This window comes from Balaenoptera ricei, chromosome 18, assembly GCF_028023285.1.
Source record: "Balaenoptera ricei isolate mBalRic1 chromosome 18, mBalRic1.hap2, whole genome shotgun sequence".
Taxonomy (NCBI): Eukaryota; Metazoa; Chordata; class Mammalia; order Artiodactyla; family Balaenopteridae; genus Balaenoptera; species Balaenoptera ricei.
The window spans coordinates 5,283,115-5,306,605 of NC_082656.1; the positions used below are offsets into that span (position 1 = coordinate 5,283,115).

At 43.2% G+C, this 23,491-nt stretch overlaps 1 protein-coding gene across 1 annotated transcript in view; it reads left to right on the top strand.

Annotated features, from left to right (window-relative positions):
• Positions 1-13,081, top strand: part of POLR1D (RNA polymerase I and III subunit D) — a 43,060-nt gene extending 29,979 nt beyond the window's left edge. Inside the window, exon 3 of the mRNA XM_059903149.1 lies at positions 12,520-13,081. Within this exon, the coding sequence (XP_059759132.1) occupies positions 12,520-12,787 (268 nt within the window). The 3' untranslated portion in view covers positions 12,788-13,081. The remainder of the gene's footprint in view (positions 1-12,519) is intronic.
• Positions 13,082-23,491: the final 10,410 nt, after the last annotated feature.

Genomic DNA, 23,491 nt, shown 5'->3' on the forward strand with positions numbered 1-23,491 from the left:
GAACTTTTCTGGGTGCTGGGAATGCTCTATATCTTGACTCTTGTGATGATCACATGACTACACACATTTGTCAAAACTCATCACACTATTTACTTAAAAGGATAAATTTTAGTTTGTATAAACCATACCTCAGTAAACCTGATCTAAATATAAAAAGAATGTCGTTATTCTACAATCCCTAATGATACACTGGATCTAGGCAAAGATCATCAACGGTTGCTAAATCTATCAGATGAGAAGCTGATGGGGAACTTTCTGATGAGTGGGTCAGGCTGACGACACCTGGACTCATCCATCAATCTTTATACCACGAGAAGATGCAATAGGAAGAGGGTACCACCACTTATGAGACATCCTTGTAAAGAACTTGAATGTGAATCTGATCAAGTCTCTAGTTAGAACTACTAGTTTGCAGGAAATAGAGGTCAGAGGAACATACTAAATGACATTATAGAGATAAAATTACGAAAATGTGGGGAATTCTACAGGACAGACAAACCAGTTTCTTTAACAAATGAATTGCAAGGAGAAAAGGAGGAGGAGTATCCTATGACTTAATAGATTTGGGACACATCTACGTGTATACCTTGTTTGGATCCTTATCCAAACTAATTGAAACAAGGGTATTTGATGATATTAAGGAATTGATGTTGATTTTTTTTTTTAGGTGTGATAATAGTATTGCTGTTATTTTATTTTTTAAAAGCTATTATCTTTTAGAAGTTCATTCTGATGTATTTATGGATGCAGTGGTATAATAAGATGAAATGATCCAATGTGAGTCAATCTTTGTGTAACATTTGTAATCATTTTAGATTTCAATGAAATAGCGACCTCCTAGAAGGATACGGTAAAAATTTGGTGAGATAATGTATGTGGAAACACTCAGCATAGTTCCCGGCATGGAGCAGTCAGTTACTAAATGTTAGTTAAATCTGCTCTTAACTTCTTTTTTCGTTTGTTTGGATTTTTTATTGCCATATAAAGTGCCATCTAACTGGTCTGGACTAAAATAAATAAATGTTCTAGATGTACCAGGCCAGGTGGAGTGAATATCAGTTTCAATGCCAATTTCAGACAAAGGATACTCATTGAATGGTCAATGTTTTCTACCATTTCTATGAATTTTCCCTCAAATACAGTTTTTCTCATGTATAAACTTAAATGCCATATTTTTAAATATCCCACAAGATTTTTAGATATGACATTGCTATTTTTAAATTGCAGTTACAAATCTCATTTGTCAGTGACAGAATTATAATTCCTTAAAAATTAGAAGTTGTATTTACAAGAATGAGCATATCCTTTTTTTTTTCTAGTTGGAACTAAGGAGGAACATAAATTTAAATGGTTGACTGCTCCAGTTAATTGTTGATTCGTCAGATCTCCTGACTTGGTGTATATAACCACCTATGTGGTTGGCTTTTTTCATTTTACCTTTTGACCCCTTGACTCCCCTACCCCTGCCTCTGGTGACCACCAATCTGCTCTCTGTTATCTATGAGCTTGATTTTTTTTTTTTTTTTTTTAAGATTCCACATGTAAGTGAGATCATACGGTATCTGTCTTTCTCTGTTGGACTTACTTCACTTAGCGTAATGTCCTCAAGGTCCATCCATGTTGCCACACGTGGCAAGATTTCATTCTTTTTTTATGCCTGAATAGTATTCCATTGTATGTGTATACCACAATTTATCCATTCACCCATCAGTGGACACTTAGCTTGTTTCCATATCTTGGCTGTTGTAAATAAAGCTGCAATGAACACGTGGGTGCAGATATCTTTTCGAGTTAGTGTTTTCTTTTTCTTCAGGTAAATACCCAGAAGTAGAATTGCTGGATCATACGGTAGTTCTATTTTTTAATTTTCTGAGGAAGCTCCATACTGCTTTCCGTAGTGGCTGCACCAATTTACATTCCCACCAACAGTGCACAAGTGTCCCATTTTCTTCACATCTTCACCAATACATGTTATTTCTTACTTCTCTTCTCTTCTTTCCAGCCCTCTGTCCTTAACAGAGGGGAGATAAGGTGCCTCTACTAATATGAATTAGATTCGTGCAAACTTTGGTAGGGGCAGGCTGCTTTGGTTTTTGGTGTAAGGCAGGACCTTGATCGGGCTGACAGTAGTCACTGGTCCATTTTAATACCTTTTGTGAAAGAATCAGCCTAAAGCTAAATCATAAATTCAGATGACTTGACAAGTGGATGAGAAAATATCAGTCAGGGTTCTTGCCAGATGAGAAGTGTTGAAGGGGATCACTTGTTACTAGGCAGCTCTCCTGATGGAAGTCATTTATCCTGACAACCTTAGTGCCACTTACTGGCTTGGTAGAACTTTCTGAGGGTCAAAGAACTAGTCTGTCAACATCACCTCTGCTTTTCCTGAGCAGAGTTGCCATATGCACAGGACAGCTTGAGATTTGTCGGGTACTGACTGACCTCCTCTCTGGGTATCATATCAGTTAGATGGGCTGTTCCAGAGTTATGGAGGACCCGGGCTCCTTACAGTTTTCCAAATCTCCCAACCAAAGGGTGTGAGTCTTTTCCACATTTTAGTTAGCAGAAAGGAAGAAGAGGAAGAGGCATGCCCCCGGCCCCTTCAAGCACACTTCCCAGGAGTCGTCTGTGCCATTTCTACATGGACCCCATTGGCCAGAATTTAGTCTCATGTCTACACCAGCTACAAGGCCAGGAACTCAGTCTTTTTTTCCCAGTCAGTCATGTGCCAGATAAAATCTGAGGTTCTTTTACTACAAAAGAAAGGAAGAATGGATATTGGGGGGGCAACTAGCAGCCTCTTCCCAAGAAGGGCGGGAGAAGGATGTTGAAAAGAGAGTAAAAAATGGCAGACAAAGTAAGACGCTCCAGCTCCAGATTTATAAGAGGTGGATCCTGGGAGAACAGGATGGGAAACTCACACTCTCCCATGAGGTGACAAGACAAGCATTCCTGTTGACACCGCTATTTTTTTTCAACTCTCATAACAGTGGTTCTCAAATTTTGGGGTCTTTAGGATCCTTTACACTCTTGAAAATTATTGAGGACCCCACAGAACTTTTTACATGGGTTATATCTATCGGTATTTACTGAATTAGAAATTAAAACTGAGCAATTTTAAAGTATTTATTGATTTATTTTAAAAAATAATAAACATGTCACATGTGTAGATAATATATTTTTTATAAAAATAGCTATGTTTGCAAAAATTTACCTATTCAGTAGAGTGGCACTGTTTAATATTTTTGCGAACCTCTTTAATGTCTGGCTTATCAAAGACACCTGGATTTTCCTATCTGCCTCTGCAGTCAATCTGTTGTGATATGTTATTTTGGTTGAAGTATATGAAGAGACTCTGATTTCACACAGATACGTATTTGGAAAAGGAAGAAGTACTTCAATAGCATTTTCAGAAAATTGTGGCATTCTTTTATACTGCATCACTACTTGCAAGTAACCTCAACAAGTGGTAGTTTCTTCACATTCTTTTTAATAATGTGGACTTTTCATATGCTGTTACAATAAAATCCCTTTGTCTACCTTGCACTTTTACTAGATCTTCCACTCATGCATGGTTTCGTAATATCATGAACTGGTCATCTGGAAAATATTGGTTCGCTGAGTTATGAAGCTCCTCCAAATGTTGACACATTTCATTATATAATATTTTTAGAACACATTTGTTAATATCACCACTCATCTCATCAGAAAAGTCGTTTAAGTGTTGGGAAACTGTCAAGTTCACTGTTTTCCAAAAGTCTAATTTTCTTTCATTTGAAAGCTTCAGCTTTATCGTCAGCAGTGAATACTGTGAGTTGTTTTCTTTGAAGTGATGGCTCACTTACATCTGAATACCCAGCTAGGTCACCTTGCAGCTCAAACAGTCTCACAGAACTTTTCCTTGAGGCAGCTTTTGGTCCAGCACACCTAACAGGGACGGGCTGTGAAGGGAGGTCTGGTCCAAGGAAAACCATGACTTGCTTCTGCCCACGGTGCTGGGACAAAGAACACCTTTCCCATCCTGCTCATTCCAGGGGAACACCTGGTTCTACATCTGTTTAAATAAGTGCGTGTGTGTATGTGTGTAAATAAAACTTTTAACCACTAATCCAGTGGTTCCCAAATTTACCCGCACATTTGAAATCATCTGAGGAGCTTCCAAAAATACAAGTATCTGTTTCCCACCATCAAAGATTATTAGTTAGGGGTATGGCCTGAGCTTTGGGGTTTTAAAAAGATACCCAGGTGATTCTAAAGTGCACACAAATGTGAAAAACACTATGCTAATCCCTATTTATTAAAAAGAATGATACCAACCTGCTCTGCAGAATTGAGAGCATTCCCACACTCCTCCCAGGAGCAGACAGGTGGCCAGGTGGCCAGCCACAGGAGTCCCAAGACCCATCCCTGTCAAGTGGACAGATATCCAAAAGAAGCAATCGGTCATTTACTAGTGGGCAATGGTCTGCGTTTCTAAGCATCTAGAAGATCTTCACATTGGCTTTAGAATTTGAAACAGAACTAGAGTGAGTGACATTATTTTCTCCTCTTGGATATTGCATGAGAGAGATCTTAAGTGAGGTAGTTGAGCCGTTGCCAGAAAGAGATTGCTGAACTAAAGAAAATGCAACTGGGATGCCATTTTTTGTAGTGTAAAGAAAGAAACCATTTGGTGCTATATACTTCCTTGGATGTATTTCAGCAAAAGTATCTCTTGAGAAGCTGTTCTTGACAGAAGCCTCAAAGAAGCTGAAATATTGGCCCACGTGACTTCCTTTCAGTCAACATAGAGGAATTTAGAAGCACAAATTTCAGAAATTTGCTCAGCTTCATTGTCTACAAAGCTGTTTTTATTCTGGTCACATTCACGTCAGCTGATCTTTGCCCAGGATAATGCTTGAGTCTACTGCCTGTACGATTTCAGCCTTATACGTTGGAGAGGCTTATGTTTTGGTACAAAAACTTCCAAAGATTGAATTTGAGAGAAAATGATTTTTCAGTTTTCTTTACCCAGTTGTTGTAAGGGGAATGACGTTTTGGGTGCTCCTCTGTTTGGCTGGGGGTCAACCTGGTGATAAGGGGGAGCACCACCTACGTTTTCTTCCATTTTACGTAATCAGCTTTCGATTACTGAGAAGCAAATCATTGCCCCAGTCTCCACTGAGGCACGTGGTGTTTCTACTAGTTTGAAGATTTGCTCAGTACCGGTCGGTACATTAAGAGGCCAGGCGCAGGCAGCGGTTCAGAAGCCTGACTGTGCCGGCCTCGAAGCTGCTCACGCACAGGTGGACGCAGACAAGCCCGCCGCTGAGCGCCAGACCACATGCTGGGACCAGCGGGGAGGGCAGGGAGGGCTTGAGTCTCAGACTGACTCGTGGGTGAGGCTCCTGGCAGTATTTCAGGGCCGCGGAGACCCAGAGCCTTGACTTTCCAGTTAAAGAACATGGAGCCCAAAGAGGTTTCCCAAGTCCTGGTTAACTGCTGATGGGACCAGCACGGATCCCTCTTGTCTAGAGCCTTCCTTCTGTGGCTACTGTCAGCACGCAGAGCGCCGTGCGTCCTGCCCCTGCTTCCCACGTTCCCATCCCCTTCCTGTCTGGTTATGAAAGTGGATCAGGGAGCCCTGGATGCGCTCCCGTTGGCTTACGCGGCTGCGGAAACGACCTGTCCTACTGAGGGAGGAGGGGGCCGGGATCGTGCCCTGTGCATCCCAGGGCCCCGCTACTCACACCCCCGCCTCTGACCCTCGCCTGGCCACACCTCCTGTTCCTCCTGGCCGTCTCCTAAACAGCGTCAACACAGACAGGTAGCCTGGTATGTATTTTTGCTGCAGGACCTAGCATAGTGCCTTACGTATGAAAGATTCTCAGATTTTTAAAAATAAATACTGCAGATATATATGTACACGTATGTCAACGATTTTTCATTACTTTTGGGTGTAGTGGTGGAGACGGAGCATATTGAAAACCTGCCTCAGGCCTCAGTATGCAGTGTAATTAAGGATTAACGGTGTTGCTGTGGGGATTAAAACACTATAAAAGACCTTCTCAGATGACTAAGGCACTTGATTGCCAAAGTATAACCCGTGGCGCCGTGGGTGGTTACGGTGACTGCGGCGTGTTGAACGAGGTAAGCTGTAACCAACCACAGCATCAGGTCAAGAGTATTACCTGGTTCCTTGGGGCGCTGGAAGGGTAGTTGTGCTGCTTTCTGTGGCTGTTACTTTAGACGTACATCCGTGATCATGCAAAGCAACGTGCAGAATGGAAGATAAAATGCCGTTTGCTGGCGTGGAAAGGGCTCTGGCCATAGAATAAAGGAATGAATCGGGGCGCAATGCACTGAACCCGGCTTCCACGATCCCGAGGCTCTATTTCCCTAAACAGAAGAAGAGGGACCCTAGTTTCCCACAGCCTGATGTACTTCACAAATCTCCAAGTCACGTGTGTGCAGGGAGTTCTGTGCCTTTGTCCTTGTCTGTGTCAGACTCACCTGGGCTCCTGCACGGCCGGAGCTCTTAGCCGACTTAGATCTGCTTCTAGGAGTCCGTCCCGAACGGAGCAGCCCCGGCGGCCAGCGCGCTGACAGCTTTTCACCTGCGGTTTCCTTCCCTGCCTGCTCTGGGCCATCTGCTTACTCCGCAGGTGCCTTTCTCTCATCTGCTCCTTCTGTCCCAGCTGGGATGGTGCTGGGAAGGCGGACTCCGGTCCCAATCCCAGCTCCACGTCCTTCCGACTTGGGAGCCTGGATAAGGTGCTTTGGCTCTTGTGCATCTGTAAGAGGGGAGACGGCGGAGAGATGAAGTGAGGCGTTGGCAACGCAAGGGCACAGGGAACTGCTCGCCGTCAGTGTCAGCAACACCGCTGTCGTCGTTCCTATTGGCTAGCGGTCATGTGTCACTATTGGAGGGGTCACATTCATGAAACTACTTTAGACACAAACGTGGCAGGTCTGTATCTGCAGAATGTTAGCTGTTACTGCCTCTGTCCTTCAGCAGCAGAGAGACAGAAGTATGAAAATCAGAAAGAAAAAGAAACTGCATTTATCTTTCCCCTTCTGTTCTCTAGATTTGTTTTATAATTTACTGGTTTTCATAAGTTGAGTATGATTCCTGCGGGGAGAAAGAGCCTCATTTTTGCAAATGACGTTACACAGTGTTACACAGTGTGCCTACTTGAGAAAAAGGGAAAGAAGGCTGAAACTTACAGCCCTGGCCTCAGCCCATCTTAATCTCTCCCGTGGCAGGCGGAGCCCTTCCTCTCAGCCTCTGGGTTCACAGCTTTGAAAGTGAAGGGACTCGCTTCGCTTGTCAGGTTTAACGTGGATAGGATGCCGGCTCTTGAGTCTGACGGTGCTGTCATGGGTACTTTCTAGAGCAGTTTTAACCAGTCTCATTCCATTTAGAGTTTTATATCCATTTATGTTGTTAGCACCTTAAATCTGGCTCTTCCCACATGAGCTAGTATAACTTTCTAAAATCAAAAATGAACCCAAAACAAAAGTAACTAGCCAGCGTGAGAAAGTCAACAGAGTTGGGGTCAGAGTTCCACAGGAAAGCAGCTGCTCATCCTGTGGCCTCCTGTGGTCCCCACTCCACATCCTTGGGCGCAGCCAGGGACGAAGCCGGTACAGACCCGCCCAGCAGCCAGGCCTGTGCCCGTGCCGCAGGGCTCAGGCTTTTGCCTCGATGCTGATATAAAGAAGGCTTTAGGACGGCTGAGGATCTAACGCTAGCTTACTGTGTCATCTCAAATACAGAAAAACAGGGCACTAAGAGAGCTGAGAAACAAGGAGACAGAGCAATGAAATAATTTCCTAATGTGATGAAGGAGAGGAGGGTCACGTTCTGAAGGGCCAACATACAGAACATGCGTGGAGAAACGCAAAAGTGGAAGGACCTTCGAGATCACCCACTTACTCCAGCCTCCAGTGTTATTTATACCTGAGGACCATCTACAAACAGAGTCTACAGACCATTAGGAAATGCAAATTATAAGCTCAGAGGTACTACCCAGTAGCCCACTGACTCTGGTATCAATGGAGAATTGAGATATCCTGGAAAGTGAAACTTGCAGATACAGAAGTTTAACCATCTGAAGTACCAAAACTTTAAAACTGTAACCATTTTTATGAACATTTCTGTAAAACATCTTTTTCGTTTTTCCTTGATGGCTCAGGTTCTTTTCATTTTTCAATCATTTTTTTTTTCATGGAGAAACGTCAGACATTCTTCTCTGTTCTTTTTTTTTTTTTTTTAAATTTATTTATTTATTTATTTTTGGCTGTGTTGGGTCTTCGTTTCTGTGCGAGGGCTTTCTCTAGTTGCGGCAAGCGGGGGCCACTCTTCATCGCGGTGCGCGGGCCTCTCACTGTCGCGGTCTCTCTTGTTGCGGAGCACAGGCTTCCGACGCGCAGGCTCAGTAATCGTGGCTCACGGGCCCAGTTGCTCCGCGGCATGTGGGATCTTCCCGGACCAGGGCTCGAACCCGTGTCCCCTGCATTGGCAGGCGGATTCTCAACCACTGCGCCACCACGGAAGCCCTCTTCTCTGTTCTTGATTAACTTATTATCCCAGGTGATTTGAGACTTAGCTGTCTTGAGTTTCCATCATGGACAAATCCCTGATATATTAACTTGAGTGCTATATATATTCTTTTTCATGAAGGGAGAGTGAATAGTAATAATATGGGTCCACAATCCCTTGTGTAAAGCCCTCGGATCCAGGTAAGTTGCTAAATTTAGATATTTTCACATTTTAGATAGGTACTATAGCCCAGACAGTGTGCACAACAAATACCCCAATGGTACTTGTTCAACACATGATCATTTCCCCAGCAAAGCATATGAACGCTTCCCTCAAACGGGATACAGAGTAGAAAGAAGTGCCCAGCGTCAGGTTAGGCCAGGTCTGGCTGCCAAATGAGTTGTCGTATCAGAAAAAGAACTTGGTTTTCAAATTTTGGAATTATGCATAAGAAATCCTAGCCCCATAGGTAACATTTATTGAAGATTTACCATATGCCAGGCCCTGTGCTAAGTGCTTTATGCATTATCTCATTAGACCCTTGCAATAGGTGGATACTTCTATCGCTTCCATTTACAAATAGAAAAGTGAGGCACAGAGGCGTTAAGTAACTTTCCCATGGTCACAAAGCGAATCGAGTCGGGGGACGAGGCTGCACACCGAGCTAGCCTTTACTAAGTGCTTGTTGCGTATCAGGCGTCGTTCTGAGCACATCCTCACTCCTGTGATCTGCGTCCGGTCCCCTAAAATAGTCACTGTTGTCCCCATTTAATAGATGAGAGACAACAGGGAGATTATTTAACATGCCCAAGGTCTGGCCTAAGAGACGGTATGATTCCAGAGCCCATGTGTATACTGTGTTGTATGACTTTGTAGCCGTAGGACAACTGGCGGTGAGATTCCGCAACATTAATGGCCACATTACAGGCCAGAGCCGCTCTCTGCCAGGGACTTCCTCACATTCAGCATTGATGTTATTCTCCTTATGCTTCAATATGTTCAGTGCAGATTTTATACTTTCTTTATGTGGAATCATTTACCAGGTGTCCCTTCACATCTGCCCTCAACTGCTCCCCCACCCCGGCCCCCCAATCTCGTTGTCCTGCCTCATTTATCAGTGGAGTGTGGGTGAGCACTTGTCACCATTTCTAAAATGTGTCCTGGCGTATCTGGGGGAGTCGCTTTCATACCCCACCCCCGACTCCTCCCCCCACCCAAGTAAACCAAGTTCTCTCCAAGCCATGCTTTACTTTTCACCTCGAAGGTGGACACAAACCAGGCACAACCAGCATTAAAAATCGCATCTTTGATGTGAAAAAGCGATGTAAAGGCCAGTTTTCTTGTGGACTTTGTTCCAGAAAACCACCTCATTCTACGCTAGCTCTTTGGTCCCTGTGTTGAGTCGGCGGGTTACACGAGCTGCGGGGAGCTAGGGATGCCTCCTCCGACGTGGTCCCCACTCACAGCATGACCCCTGCCGGTCTCTAGCCCAGGAGGAGCTTTGTCCATCTCAGGCAGGCACATGGTGCTGGAGATGACCTCACGTGGAAGACGGCAAAATGCAGCTGAAGGCGCCAGCAGTTTCCAAAGGTCTTAGTATCTTGGGTTATTGTCCTATCTGGCAATAATCACCTTCCTTCTTTGTTGAATCCAGACAAGAACTGACCAGTTTTACCAGCGCTGACGACCCACTGCACTGAAAAGGCCCCAGGATTCCTCTGTAGCTGGCTGTTCTGCACCAGCCGTTCCTAGTCTGCCCCATCCACGAGAGATGGGCGCTCTGCTGCTCACGAACATGATCAGCTCCTGCAGTAAGCCCTGGCCACAGCTGGCAAAGAGGGGCCCCTGGGCTCCTTGTGTTCCGCACTGAAGGGCAGTCCCTTCCCGCAGGCTGGCGGAGTCGTGCTGCTCTGTAACACACGCGTGTGTCGTGCTCTTCTGAATCTCTGCTGAGCTTGCGACTGCGGTGGTCCAGGTGTCATCAGCCAGTCAGTGCCTGGATGCGGTGATAATCCTGTAAAGTCACTGAGGTCAGAGCCTGGCCGTCCCTCCTAACTGCACAGGTGTCCCGATCCTGTACCTCTGGGAGGTACACATGGCTATGCCTTGGGGCCCCTGAGGAGCGTCACGCTGGTGTGCTTTTCTGGAAGCTCAGCCTCCCCCAGTCTCACACGCAGACCCGTGGGTTTTCTTTGCTCTCTGTGGTTGCCTTTCTTCTTTGCTCCTCATCACCGTGGCTTCTGAACTTCAGCAATGAAAGAAAAGCAAACCTCCAGTGCCGTCCCCACCCAGCGTTCCGACCGCTTCTGCGGCTCCCTGCGTCCTTGCCTCCCTGAGTCCTTCTCCTCACTGCTGCTCGTTCCCCGTCAGTCTTCCCAGCCTGAGCATTAAGCACACCGGCACAGGGGCGCACACACCGCTCCCGAGACCTCGCGGGTACTTTCTCTCCAGGCAGGCGCAAGAGCTGCTTATTCGCAGCAGGATCCATTTTCTTCTCTTTTTTTCCTCCTCCTTTTACTCACAGATTCAGTGCCATTCTGGCTGCCTGAGGTGGCCTGACCGCCATAACAGGGACACTTGGCTGGTGACCCCTTACATTTCTCTTCCGCGAGAAAATCACTGCAGTGGGGCTGCTGGTGGGTTGCTTTTGAGGTATTGCGTGGGATTCTCCTTGAATTAAAGATTGATACAAAGATGGAGATTATGGAATACTACATTCATTTTTGTTTACTACCAGCCACCCTGAGTAACACGATTAGGACGGATCGGTTTCCTCCTTGGCTCAAGGCCAAGAGAAGTATTCAGGTTTTCATCTGTGTGGGGTTTTCTTTTCTAAAATGAAAGGTTTACTACACCTGAAAAATAAAACAAATACTGAGTATATAAATATACCTAGGGGCTTCCCTGGTGGCGCAGTGGTTGAGAATCTGCCTGCCAATGCAGGGGACACGGGTTCGAGCCCTGGTCTGGGAAGATCCCACATGCCGCACAGCAACTGGGCCCGTGAGCCACAACTACTGAGCCTGCGCGTCTGGAGCCTGTGTTCCGCAACAAGAGAGGCCGCGATAGTGAGAGGCCCGCGCACCGCGATGACGAGTGGCCCCCACTTGCCACAACTAGAGAAAGACCTCGCACAGAAACGAAGACCCAACACAGCCATACATACATACATACATACATAAAAAAAAAAAAGAATGTAAGCAGACAAGAATCTCATTAAAATATTATAAAAATAAATAAATAAATAAATAAATAAATAAATAAATAAATATACCTAAACATATAAATTAACGATTTAACCAGTTACATCCTTCCTCCTGGGTGAACTTGACTCAGAAGCCCCTGAAATGTACACTGCACAGAAAGTCACCCAGAGGGTAGACGTGGGAACAGTGCTCCGGGACAGAGCACAGACTCTGAAACAGAAAGTCCTGAAATAGAAACTTTAAGTTTTTTAGAGGGTAAAAGGTGATTATCGCATTTAATAGATTCTTTAGATATTTTTTTATTTCTAGAGTAGATCATGTAGCTCCAGTATTCACGATATAGCAAGGTATACTTTTTTTGTTCCTCAGGGAGGGACTGATCCTTCTTCTTTGATATTTAAAAACAAGCCACCATAAATTTAACTAAAAATGCAGATTCTAGTCAAATCAGGCATTTGTGGTATAAGGAGATACTATTAAATGACTCAGGTAATTTGGGTTGTGGCCAACGCCTATACGTAACATTGCGGTACTTGTTGGGAAAGTTAGTCCCAACAAGGAAGAAAGGGTTAAAGTCTTCAGATAAGGTCCAGCCAGTCTGTCTCCAGAATTCTAAGTGTCTTGGGTTTTCTCCCCTGTGCTCAGAGTTTACACTAGGTGGCATGCAAGGAAAGCTGAACAAACTCAGAGACTCGATTCTGTGGAAGCAGAGTTCTTTGGCGCTTGCCACGATCGGAGGGTTCCGCTTTGGAGTCCTTGTTTGATTTGTGATTGTTTTTTTTCCCCCAGGATGAAGTGTCCTCTGGTTGGTACAAATAAAAGATTTCTAATTAACACAATTAAGAACACACTGCCCTCCCAGAAAGACCAAGACCACGAACAAAAAGAGGTCAGTAAGGAACCTGCGACAAGCCAGGACCAGAAGGAGGAATGCCGGCAGAAGCACAGAACCCACCCATACAAGCACAGCGGCCACGCTCGAGGCCCTGCCCGTCATTCCCCGCCGGGGAAGCGGGGCAGCCCGGAGAAGTCCCAGAAGCGGTCCAGCAAGCGGTGAGGCAGGGACGCAGGGTGAGCGCGACCGTCCCAGCACCCGGGCCTGGGCTGGTGCAGAGATGGGGCTGAGGACGGCCCGCGCTGGCAGCGCAAACACCCAAGAGGGATCTTCCAGCAGGGCCGCTGTTGTGACAGCGGAAGATCACCCGAGGCTCCAAGGAAAGAGTTCAGAGGGAGCGCTCTGAAGATGTCTTGGCAAGTTGAAGCTGCTTCAGCGGTGTAGTATACATATGTATTGATTTTATTCTGTCTTGTTTGGAAGTTGGTTTCAAAATAAATCTAGAACTTAAAAGTTTTCAGAGATTATTAAAACTGGTTCCACTTATTTTTTGGTGTGCTGCGCTTGTGGTCCTTTCTCAAAATTTCTCAAAAAATAAAATACTTGTAAATCCTATACTTTACTTTTTTGGGTGACAAATTTAAGTTTTAGAAATCTGGCCAGTAACCATATTTGTGAAAAGGGCTAGAAATTTACCAAGAAACTCTGATAGCGCTGCACCTGTGGTCCTTTAAGTGAACAATGTAGGAAAATCTCCAAATCCTCTTGAATTTAGTGCTCCCTATCAATAACCAGAGGTTAAAAAATTGTCTCTGTGGTTTCCCTGTGCATTCTCAAACTCATTCCTGAGATAGAACAGTTTTTCTACATTTAATTTTTGGGGGGATATGTACGTTTTAAGTGGTGCTTTTTAAAAAACCTTCAAAAGTTAAAGTGAACGTTATTTTCGTGCTATGTCTTATTTAGCTAAAGACCTATGATGCCACTCTTAGTACGGTTGTTTCAGAAATCTGAATTTTAAATAAAAGTGTGTTTACCATGCATGCCTTTTTTTGTTTTTTCAATATCGGTGTAGCTCTGTTCTAACATACAATTATAAACCTTTCAAACCTGTATTCTTCCTTGCATTCTCAAGAAAATGTCACCAAGCACCCTCTTCCCCCATCCACAAAAGGAAGAAGAATCTGAGAAGAATCTCTCTGTCCATACCCACCCCCCTCCCTCAGTCTTCCAAAGCATCTGAGCTTATGCCTGGCCGCTCCCAGATAATCACTCAACGCAGCCCCACTCCCTGCTTCCTGGCAGCCGAGAAAAAACCCCATCTAAGCGCTAGAAAGGAGCACGTCCGCAAAGCCAGCTTTGGGGTGTTGGACGGACGCGTACTGCTCCCCCCGCCGAGCTGCTCTGCCACACCTGCTCAGTCTGCTCGGAGCCGGAGCCGAAAGCTCAGGGGCACAAGCCCAGAGCCTGCCCACTCTGCACCCTTCTCCCCCAGACCCCGGCCTCACCCCATGACTTCGTACAAACACCCTTTCCTTTCAAACATTCAAGAGGAATCATTTGGCTCATATGACTTTAATCCAAATCCAGTTACGCCTTAGCCTATATCACTTGTGCTAAATTTGAACTGTTTTGTATTTAAATATCTATCAGAAACAGCACAGAGTTGTGGTTTTTAAACATTCTTTTTCTAATTAAGTAAAATAAAACTGGACTGTGTCATTTGTCTATGTGCTCTGTATTTAGAGCAAACTGGCAAGCTCATTATTCTTAAAAAAAGGGGATGATTATAATAAGCACATTCTTCCACTCAGAAGTAAAGGAAGCGCTTTAGCCTCATGACACTTACTTTCTCAGACAATCGTGTTAAAGGACAAGTGTTCCACAAAACCATTTTCCCTTTAAAAACCACTGTCCCACTTGTGAAATTTTTATTAGAATCTTTAAAACTTTCATCACAAGCAGCCATGGTTTCCTGTGTTTAAATGTCAAGAGCAAATTATCCATCTGTGTTCCATATGTATACAGTAGATATCAGGGAGGGGCTGGTCCTGAGATGCAAACCCAGCCACCTCCTGCTTCTGCGGGGAACACACGGGCGTGGCAGCACCGTACTACGAGATCATCCAGCCCGGGACAGGAGGTGGAGGGGGTTGAATCTCAGCCCCCCTCTGCCCTTGGCTCACTGTGGGGCCTCACCTGGGCCACTTCTCTGCACGGCACCCTCCTCATCTGCAAACTAGGATGTCTGCACTGGGACTTCCCGGGCGGTCCAGTGGTTAGGACTCCACTTCCACTGCACGGGGCCCAGGTTCGATCCCTGGTCGGGGAACTGAGATTCCACATGCCACACGGTACGGCCAAAAATAAAAAAGTAAAAAAAAAAAAAAAATACGATGTTTGCGCTGAGTCTCTGGTTTTGAAACAAGTAGAGACAGAAGTGCACGTTTGGCCCTAAGCTTAGGAACTGCATTGCACGCTTCCACTAGAAAGCGGCAGGAGTTAAACCTAAGTGCAACCTAGCAGAATTCGTTTTCCATTTTACCTCATTTTAGAAAACATCATCTCCAAGAAAGTAAATGAGAAGCCACGGTCTCTGCCATGTCCCGTCACCTGCTGGTGGCCGGTCTTTCTGAACAGCCCACACGTGGAGGGAGAGGGGGCCAGGGTGGGTAGTTTTCCCGAGACTAGGCTACGCACTGAGGACGTCTCCTCAGGCCTGATTCTGGCAGGTGGCCAGGGAGTTTTTAATTTCTCTGTGATTTTTTTGGGGGGTGGGGGGCGAGGGGTGCATAGATCTGCCTCAGATCTACAAGGTGGAATTTACCATTCTGTCATTGATTATCGATGTGATTTAACGTGGCACTTACATGTTTATATTATTACATAATATCTGTCACTGCTAGAAGTCTTGCCACTGTCTTTGGATCATAAAGAATATCTGGTAGGTAATCAGTGCTTGTTGAATAGACATTACCTGAGGTGAACCTCAGATAAAGTGAAGCCTCGCCACTTTCCTAAGGAGTATTAAACCCACAAGGTATTGCAGGCTATACGGGAACCTGCGTGGACAAAAACATTCATTGTCTGTCACCTATGGGCAAACATTGCGAGGCCCTTTTTCCCCAGCTTGATTGAGATATCCAGTATCTGACATATAACACTGTGTACATTTAAGGTATACAATATGATGATTTGATAGAAGTACATATTGCAAAGTGATTACCACAATAAGGTTGCTTAACACAGTCATTACCTGAGTTACCATTCTGTGTGTGCACGGTGAGAAAGTTAAGATACGCCTTTTAAAACCCCGTGTCCACGTGGTTATCTTACAACCCTATGAAGAAGATGCCGTCACTCCCATTACAAATAAGGAAACCGAGGAGAGGTTTAAAGTTTGCCCAAGGTCATGGAAGTGGCAGAAATCCTATTGGAAGCCAGGACTGTTTGAATCAAAAACCTATATTCTGTCTTCTACCTTATGCTGAACTTGATCCAAACTCAGCTCCCTCAAAACACAGGACTGGGATGTCTCAATGCATTTATGTCCCAAGGATTCCCAGTTTAAGAGCCTAAAGAACTTTTATAACCAACGCATTTCACTGGTTAAAATTTACTCCCGAGGAGATCTGAATGCAGAAGCCCTGTGCAGGGGACATTTGCGCTGCAGCAGCATCTCCGTGGGCCAGTTTAGACAGCCGCTTAATCCCAGAGAAAAACTCTTACCCTTCCGTGCTTCCGCGGTTAAACAGCAGCCGACAGACTATAACGAGGGGACACTAAACTCTCCATGTGAAGCACATATTTTAGGTTACTTCACATTTAACCTTGTCTTTTTTCCACCCACAAGAATAGCAAGATTTGGGAGTTAAAAAGTCTTAGAGGGGCTTCCCTGGTGGCGCAGTGGTTAAGAATCCGCCTGCCAATGCAGGGGACACGGGTTCAAGCCCTGGTCCGGGAATATCCCACATGCCGCGGAGCAACTAAGCCCGTGCGCCACAACTACTGAGCCTGCGCTCTAGAGCCTGCGAGCCACAACTACTGAGCCCGCGTGCCACAACTACTGAAGCCCGTGAGCCTACAGCCCGTGCTCTGCAACAAGAGAAGCCACTGCAATGAGAAGCCCACGCACTGCAACGAAGAGTAGCCCCCGCCCACCGCAACTAGAGAAAGCCCACATGCAGCAACGAAGACCCAACACAGCCAAAAATAAATTAAAAAAATAAATAAATAAAAAAGTCTTAGAGTCAAGGTCTCTGTGGTACTATAAACAGCATCCTATGGTCCACTACCTCTGCCTCCACCTTTGGCCTTGGAAAGGCATGTCTACAGATCATAGATTGAGCCCTGCCACGTGGCTCATCCGAGTATAGAGAATGAGAAGGAGAGTCTGCCGAATGGAAACTCTTGTTCTCAGCGTGGAAAACAATGCCAAGAAACAGGCACTCACACACACAGGAACACATTTAAAAAAGTAAGTTAATTAATTAATGTACATTAAACTGGCACGACAACATAGCAAGTAGAATTCAGAGGGATTTTATAAAGAAATAATTTTTATTTGGGTTGCCATGCCATAAATCTCAGTAGGAGGCCCTGGGCATTATGAAAAGGCCCAATAATAAACATAGATTTAAGAGCATTATTAATAGTTGATTACATGAGCAATTTCTCCCATCTATTTAGCCTTGTATTTTCACCACTGGCTTATATAACTTATAAAAATTTCCTAAGTGAGACATATGCTCCAGATAGAACATCTTTTATAAAATACTGGAGGAAGATGTTTCTCCACCAGGTGAATGTACAGCCTGCCCACAGCGGTGGTCCCCTGTCTCTCCCGAATTGTTTTTTCTCATTAATTCCTCAGGCATAGTCCTCTCAAAATAAACTAGTATACACTGTCCAATTATGAACCTCTATTTACTCCAAATTATAGATCCATCAGTCGGATGGGTAGTCTTTCAAAGTTCGATGTCAGTTTACAAAGGAAAAACAGCAAGACTGGTTTTCAATCCTACAGGGTTTTTTTTTTTAATATTTATTTATCTATCTATCTATCTACCCACCTACCTACCCTGGGTCTTAGTTGCCCCACACAGGATCTTCAGTGCCGCGAGCGGAATCTTCGTTGCGGCATGCAGGATCTTTTTTTTAGTTGCAGCATGCGGGATATTTAGTTGCGGCATGTGGGATCTAACCCAGGCCCCCTGCATTGGGAGCCCAGAGTCTTAACCACTGGACCACCAGGGAAGTCCCTATCCTATAGGCTTTTTAAAAAAATTTTATTTATTTATTTATTTATTTTTTGGCTGCGTTTGGTCTTCGTTGCTGCGCGCAGGCTTTCTCTAGTTGTGGCAAGCGGAGGCTGCTCTTCATTGTGGTGCGCAGGCTTCTCGTTGCGGTGGCTTCTCTTGTTGTGGAGCATGGGCTCCAGGCACACAGGCTCAGTAGTTGTGGCTCTCAGGCTCTAGAGCGCAGGCTCAGTAGTTGTGGCGCACAGGCTTAGTTGCTCCGTGGCATGTGGGATCTTCCCGGACCAGGGCTCGAACCCGTGTCCCCTGCATTGGCAGGCAGATTCTTAACCATTGCACTACCAGGGGAGTCTCAGGTTTTTAATCCTATATCCTACATAAAAAACAAACCATCACTCACTCACTCACTCACTCATTCAGTAAACACTAAGAGAACCAAGCGCATATGACAAGCACATGCTGGGCCCAGACTGGAGCAGTTTAACTCCTGTCCTCAAACTCTACTGGGCCACGTTCATGTCTTCCAAATTCAAGGGTGTAGAGTATTTGTGCAGCACGAGATTTACTTCTCAAAAATATCTTGGCCATGCCCGTATTTCAATCTTCCATATGGGAAGCATTGGTGGTTGTTCATCAGCACAAAACAGCATAGATGCTTTCATTTTCATTTTTTAGGAAAAGTTTTCCATTTTGTTAAGTTCTAAAAATATGTATATATCTAATGAATCTTTAAAATATGTATGTGTTTCAAAAATATATTTATAGATATATATATATACATATATATATATATATGTATATATATATATAAAATCAGCTCATGTAAAACTATTAGAAACACACTAGGAACACAATAAAATTTTGGCAAAAGATGAAATAGTCACAGAAAATACAAACATCCAATGAATATACAAAAAAAATCATCTAAAAAACAAACAAAAATGCAAATTAAAATGATTTTTTTCACCTTTTAAATTAGCAGGGTTTTTTTTTTTTTTAAGTAATTCTGCTGACAAGTATGGTGATACAAATACTCTCAAAAAACAATTAGCAAATTAGAGAAATGCAAATCAAAACTACAATGAGGTACCACCTCATACCGGTCAGAATGGCTATCATCAAAAAGTCTACAAATAATAAATGCTGGAGAAGGTGTGAAGAAAAGGGAACCCTCCTACAACTGTTGGTGGGAATGTAAATTAGTGCAGCGACTATGGAAAACAGTATGGAGGTTCCTCAAAAAATGAAAAACAGAGCTGCCCTATGATCCAGCAATCCCACTCCTGGGCGTACATCCGGACAAAACTATAATTCGAAAAGATACATGCACCCCTATGTTCATAGCAGCACTATTCACAATAGCCAAGACATGGAAACAACCTAAATGTCCATTGACAGATGAATGGATAAAGAAGATGTGGTACATACATACAATGGAATACTACTCAGCCATAAAAAAGAATGAAATAATGCCATTTGCAGCAACGTGGATGGACCTAGAGATGATCATACTAAGTGAATTAAGTCAGAAAGAGAAAGACAAATACCACATGATATCACTTCTATGTGGAATCTAACATATGACACAAATGAACTTATCTACCAAACAGACTCACAGACGTGGAGAACAGACTTGGTGGTTGCCAAGGGGGAGGGGAGGTGGGGGAGGGATGGATTGGGAGTTAGGGATTAGCAGATGCAAATTAATATATAGAGAATGGATAAACAACAAGGTCATACTGTATAGTACAGGGAGCTATATTCAATATCCTGTGATAAACCACAATGGAAAAGAATATGAAAAAGAATATATATATATATATATATAACTGAAATACTTTGCTGTACAGCAGAAATTAACACAACACTGTAAATCACCTATACTTCAATAAAATAAATTAATAATAAAAAACAATTGGCAAAATTATTAGAGAAATGCAAATCAAAACTACAATGAGGTATCACCTCACACTGGTCAGAATGGCCATCATAAAAAAGTCTACAAATAATAAATGCTGGAGAGGGTGTGGAGAATAGGGAACCCTCCTACGCTGTTGGTGGGAATGTAAATTGGTGCAGCCACAGTATGGAGGTTCCTTTAAAAACTAAAAATAGATTTACCATATGATCCAGCAATCCCACTCCTGGGCATATATCTGAAAAGACGAAAACGCTAATTCAAAAAGATACATGCACCCCCAAATTGGGGTGGTCACATGAGCCAGGCTGTGCCAGTCAAACAGACTACTTCAACTCTGAAGCCAAAAAAAGATTCATCCAAGCAGGGGACCTGACCAAAGAAGGTGCAGACTAGGCTAATAGATTCTGAACAGAAACCTACAGAGAGAGGGCAGGTGGAGCTAAAGTCATTGGATGGTCCTGTGTTCCTGCTTCCAAGCTCCCCAAAGAACCCTCATCCTATCTTTCCCAAAGTCTGGCTCTGAACCTGTTTGCCACTGTCCTTCCAATAAATTCCCTTTGTGTTTTAATTCATTGTGTAAGTTTCTACTGCTTGCAACCAAAGAACCTTAGCTAATACAACTATGCAAGTGTTAAAATAAAAGAATAAGAAGCTCCTAGATAGATTAAGTGAAAAATAGCAAAATACAGAATGGTGTGTAGTATGTTATGGTTTGTGTAAGAAAATGGAACATCATTACATAGGCATAGAATATCTTTGGACATAACCGTACTCAAGAAACTGTAAGCAGAGTGGGGGGACTGGAGTAGAAGGCAGGCCTCCTTTTTTACTGTACCTTTTTGAAATTCAAACCATGTACGTTATTTTGAAAATAATTTTAAATAAAGGAATTAAGTAGATATATATGCATCGTTATGGAAATGATAAAATGTTATGTGAAAAAAGCAAGCTGCAGCACTTTAAGCAAAATATGATCCCATTTGTGTGTTACTCTTGAGAGAGAGAGACTGTGTGTGTGTGTGTGTGTGTGTTAGCTTATGTACCTAGAAAACCATCTGGAACTATACCTATCAAACTGACAGCAGTAAACATCATATTCAATGGAGAAAAATGGAAACCTTTTCCTCTAAGATCAGGAACAAGACAAGAATGCCCACTATCACCATTCTTATTCAAAATAGTACTTGAAGTCCTAGCTAGAGCAATTAAGCAAGACAAAGAAATAAAATGAAACCAAATCAGAAAGGGAGAAGTAAAACTGTTGCTATTTGCAGATGATATTATTCTGTATATAGAAAATCCCAAAGGCTCAACCAAAAAACTGTTGGAACGAATAAAAAATTTTGGATAAGTTGCAGGATACAGAGACAACATACAGAAATTAGAGTGTATTTCTATACACTCAGGATGAAACATCTGAAAAAGAAATAAAGAAAACTATCCCACTTACAATAGCATGAAAAATAATAAAATAGTTAAGAATAAATTTAATCAAGGAAGTGAAAGATCTGTACATTAAAAACTACAAGACTTCAGTGAAAGAAATTGAAGAAAACAAATGGAAAGACATCCTGTGTTTATGGATATTGTTATGGAGTTGATATTGTTAAAATGTCCATACTAACCATAGCCATCTATGGGTTCAATACCATCAAAATACCAATGGAATTCTTTACAGAAATAAGAAAAAAAAATCCTAAAATTTGTATGGAACAACAAAAATCCCTGAATAGCAAAGCAGTCCTAAGGGACAAGAACAAAGCTATAGGTATCACACCTCCTGGTTTCAAACTATACTATAAAGCTACAGTAATCAAAACAGTATGGTAATGGCACAAAATAGACACATAGATCAATGGAACAGAATAGAGAGCCTAGAATTGAACCCCTGCTCATAGCCAACTAATATTTGACAAGGGAGCCAAAAGGGGAAAGGAGAGTCTCTTCAACAAATGGTGTTGGAAAAACTGGATAGACATATGCAGAGCGATGAAACTGGACCCCTGCCACTCACAAAAATGAACTTGAACTGTATCAAAGACCATAAGACCATAAGACATAAGACCTGATATTATAAAACTCCTACATGAAAAGATGCTCAACATCACTAAGCATCAGGGAAATGCAAATCCAAACCACAATGAAATATTACTTCACACCTGTAAGAATGGCTATCATCAAGAATACAAGAGATGGGCTACCCTGGTGGCGCAGTGATTAAGAATCCGCCTGCCAATGCAGGGGACACAGGTTCGAGCCCTGGTCCGGGAAGATACCACATGCCGTGGAGCAACTAAGCCCATGTGCCACAACTACTGAGTCTGTGCTCTAGAGCCCATGAGCCACAACTACTGAGCCCACGTGCCACAACTACTGAAGCCCGCGTGCCTAGAGCCAGTGCTCTGCAACAAAAGAAGCCACCACAATGAGAAGCCCATGCACCGCAATGAAGAGTGGTCCCCGCTGACCACAACTAGAGAAAGCCCGCTCACAGCAACGAAGACCCACTGCATCCATAAATAAATGAATGAATGAATACAAGAGACAACAGATGCTGGTTTCCAAGCAATTTGACTGCACAATAGAACAAAGTTTAAGAATGATTACAGGACTACAAAATAAATAGCCCCACCAGGCAAAATTCACAATGTCTGGTACCCAATCAAAAATTAGCAGACATGCAAAGAAGCAGAAAAATATAAGCCATCATTAGGAGAAAAATAAATCACCAGAAAATGATTCAGAGATTCTATCAGAGATGACAGAATAGCTAAAGGCAATAAATATTATTTCATATGTTTATGAAGCTAGAGAAAAGATTGAACATGTTAAGCAGAGGCATAGAAGATATAAAAAAGACCCAAATCAAGTAGAGATGGAACTATAATGTCTGAGATGAAAAATATATCAGATGAGATTAGTGGCAGATTAGACACTGTAAAACAAAATACTAATGAACTTTAAGACATAGCGATAGAAACTGTTCAAAATGAACTACGATGGGAAATATGATTTTTTAGAAAAGGAATAAAGCATCATTGAGCTCTGAGACAAATTCAAGTGACCAAATATAATCGGAATTCTCGAAGACAGTGATGGATAGAGAAAAATATTTGTAGAAATAATGACCATAAGTTTTCCAGATGTAATGGAAAGTATAAATGCATGGACATAAGAAACTCAATGAGTTTCAAACATTAAAAAAAATGAAGAAAACCACACTAAAGCACATCAAAATCACATTGCTTTAAACAGACAGACAAACTGTATTAAAGGCAGCCAAAGAAATGAGACAGCATATTCAGAGAAACAAAGATAAGATTCAAATCAGATCTCAACAATGGAAGCTACAAGACAGTGAAAAAATATATTCAAAATACAGAAAGAAAACAATCATCAGCCTAGAATTTTTTACCCAGTTAAAATCTTTCAAAAATGAAAGACCCTTGCCCACATCCTCATCCTCACTGTCAGAGAACCACCCACCATGCCCCCTCCTTGCACACTGGGCTCAGAGACTTTTCCTGGAGGAAGAAGCAGGACATAAAATAGATACCTCCTAATCTCTTACCAAAGAACCTGACTTTCTTTGCAACAGAACATGGAGAAGTTCAAGCCTAATGATGCACTCAAAAACAGTGGAGATTGTGGTGAAAGATAATTGAGAGGATACTGGTAGATTTGTTGACGATACAGGCTAAATTGAAGACTGCTAGTTTGCAGGAGAGAATTGCGGGGGAGGGGAAG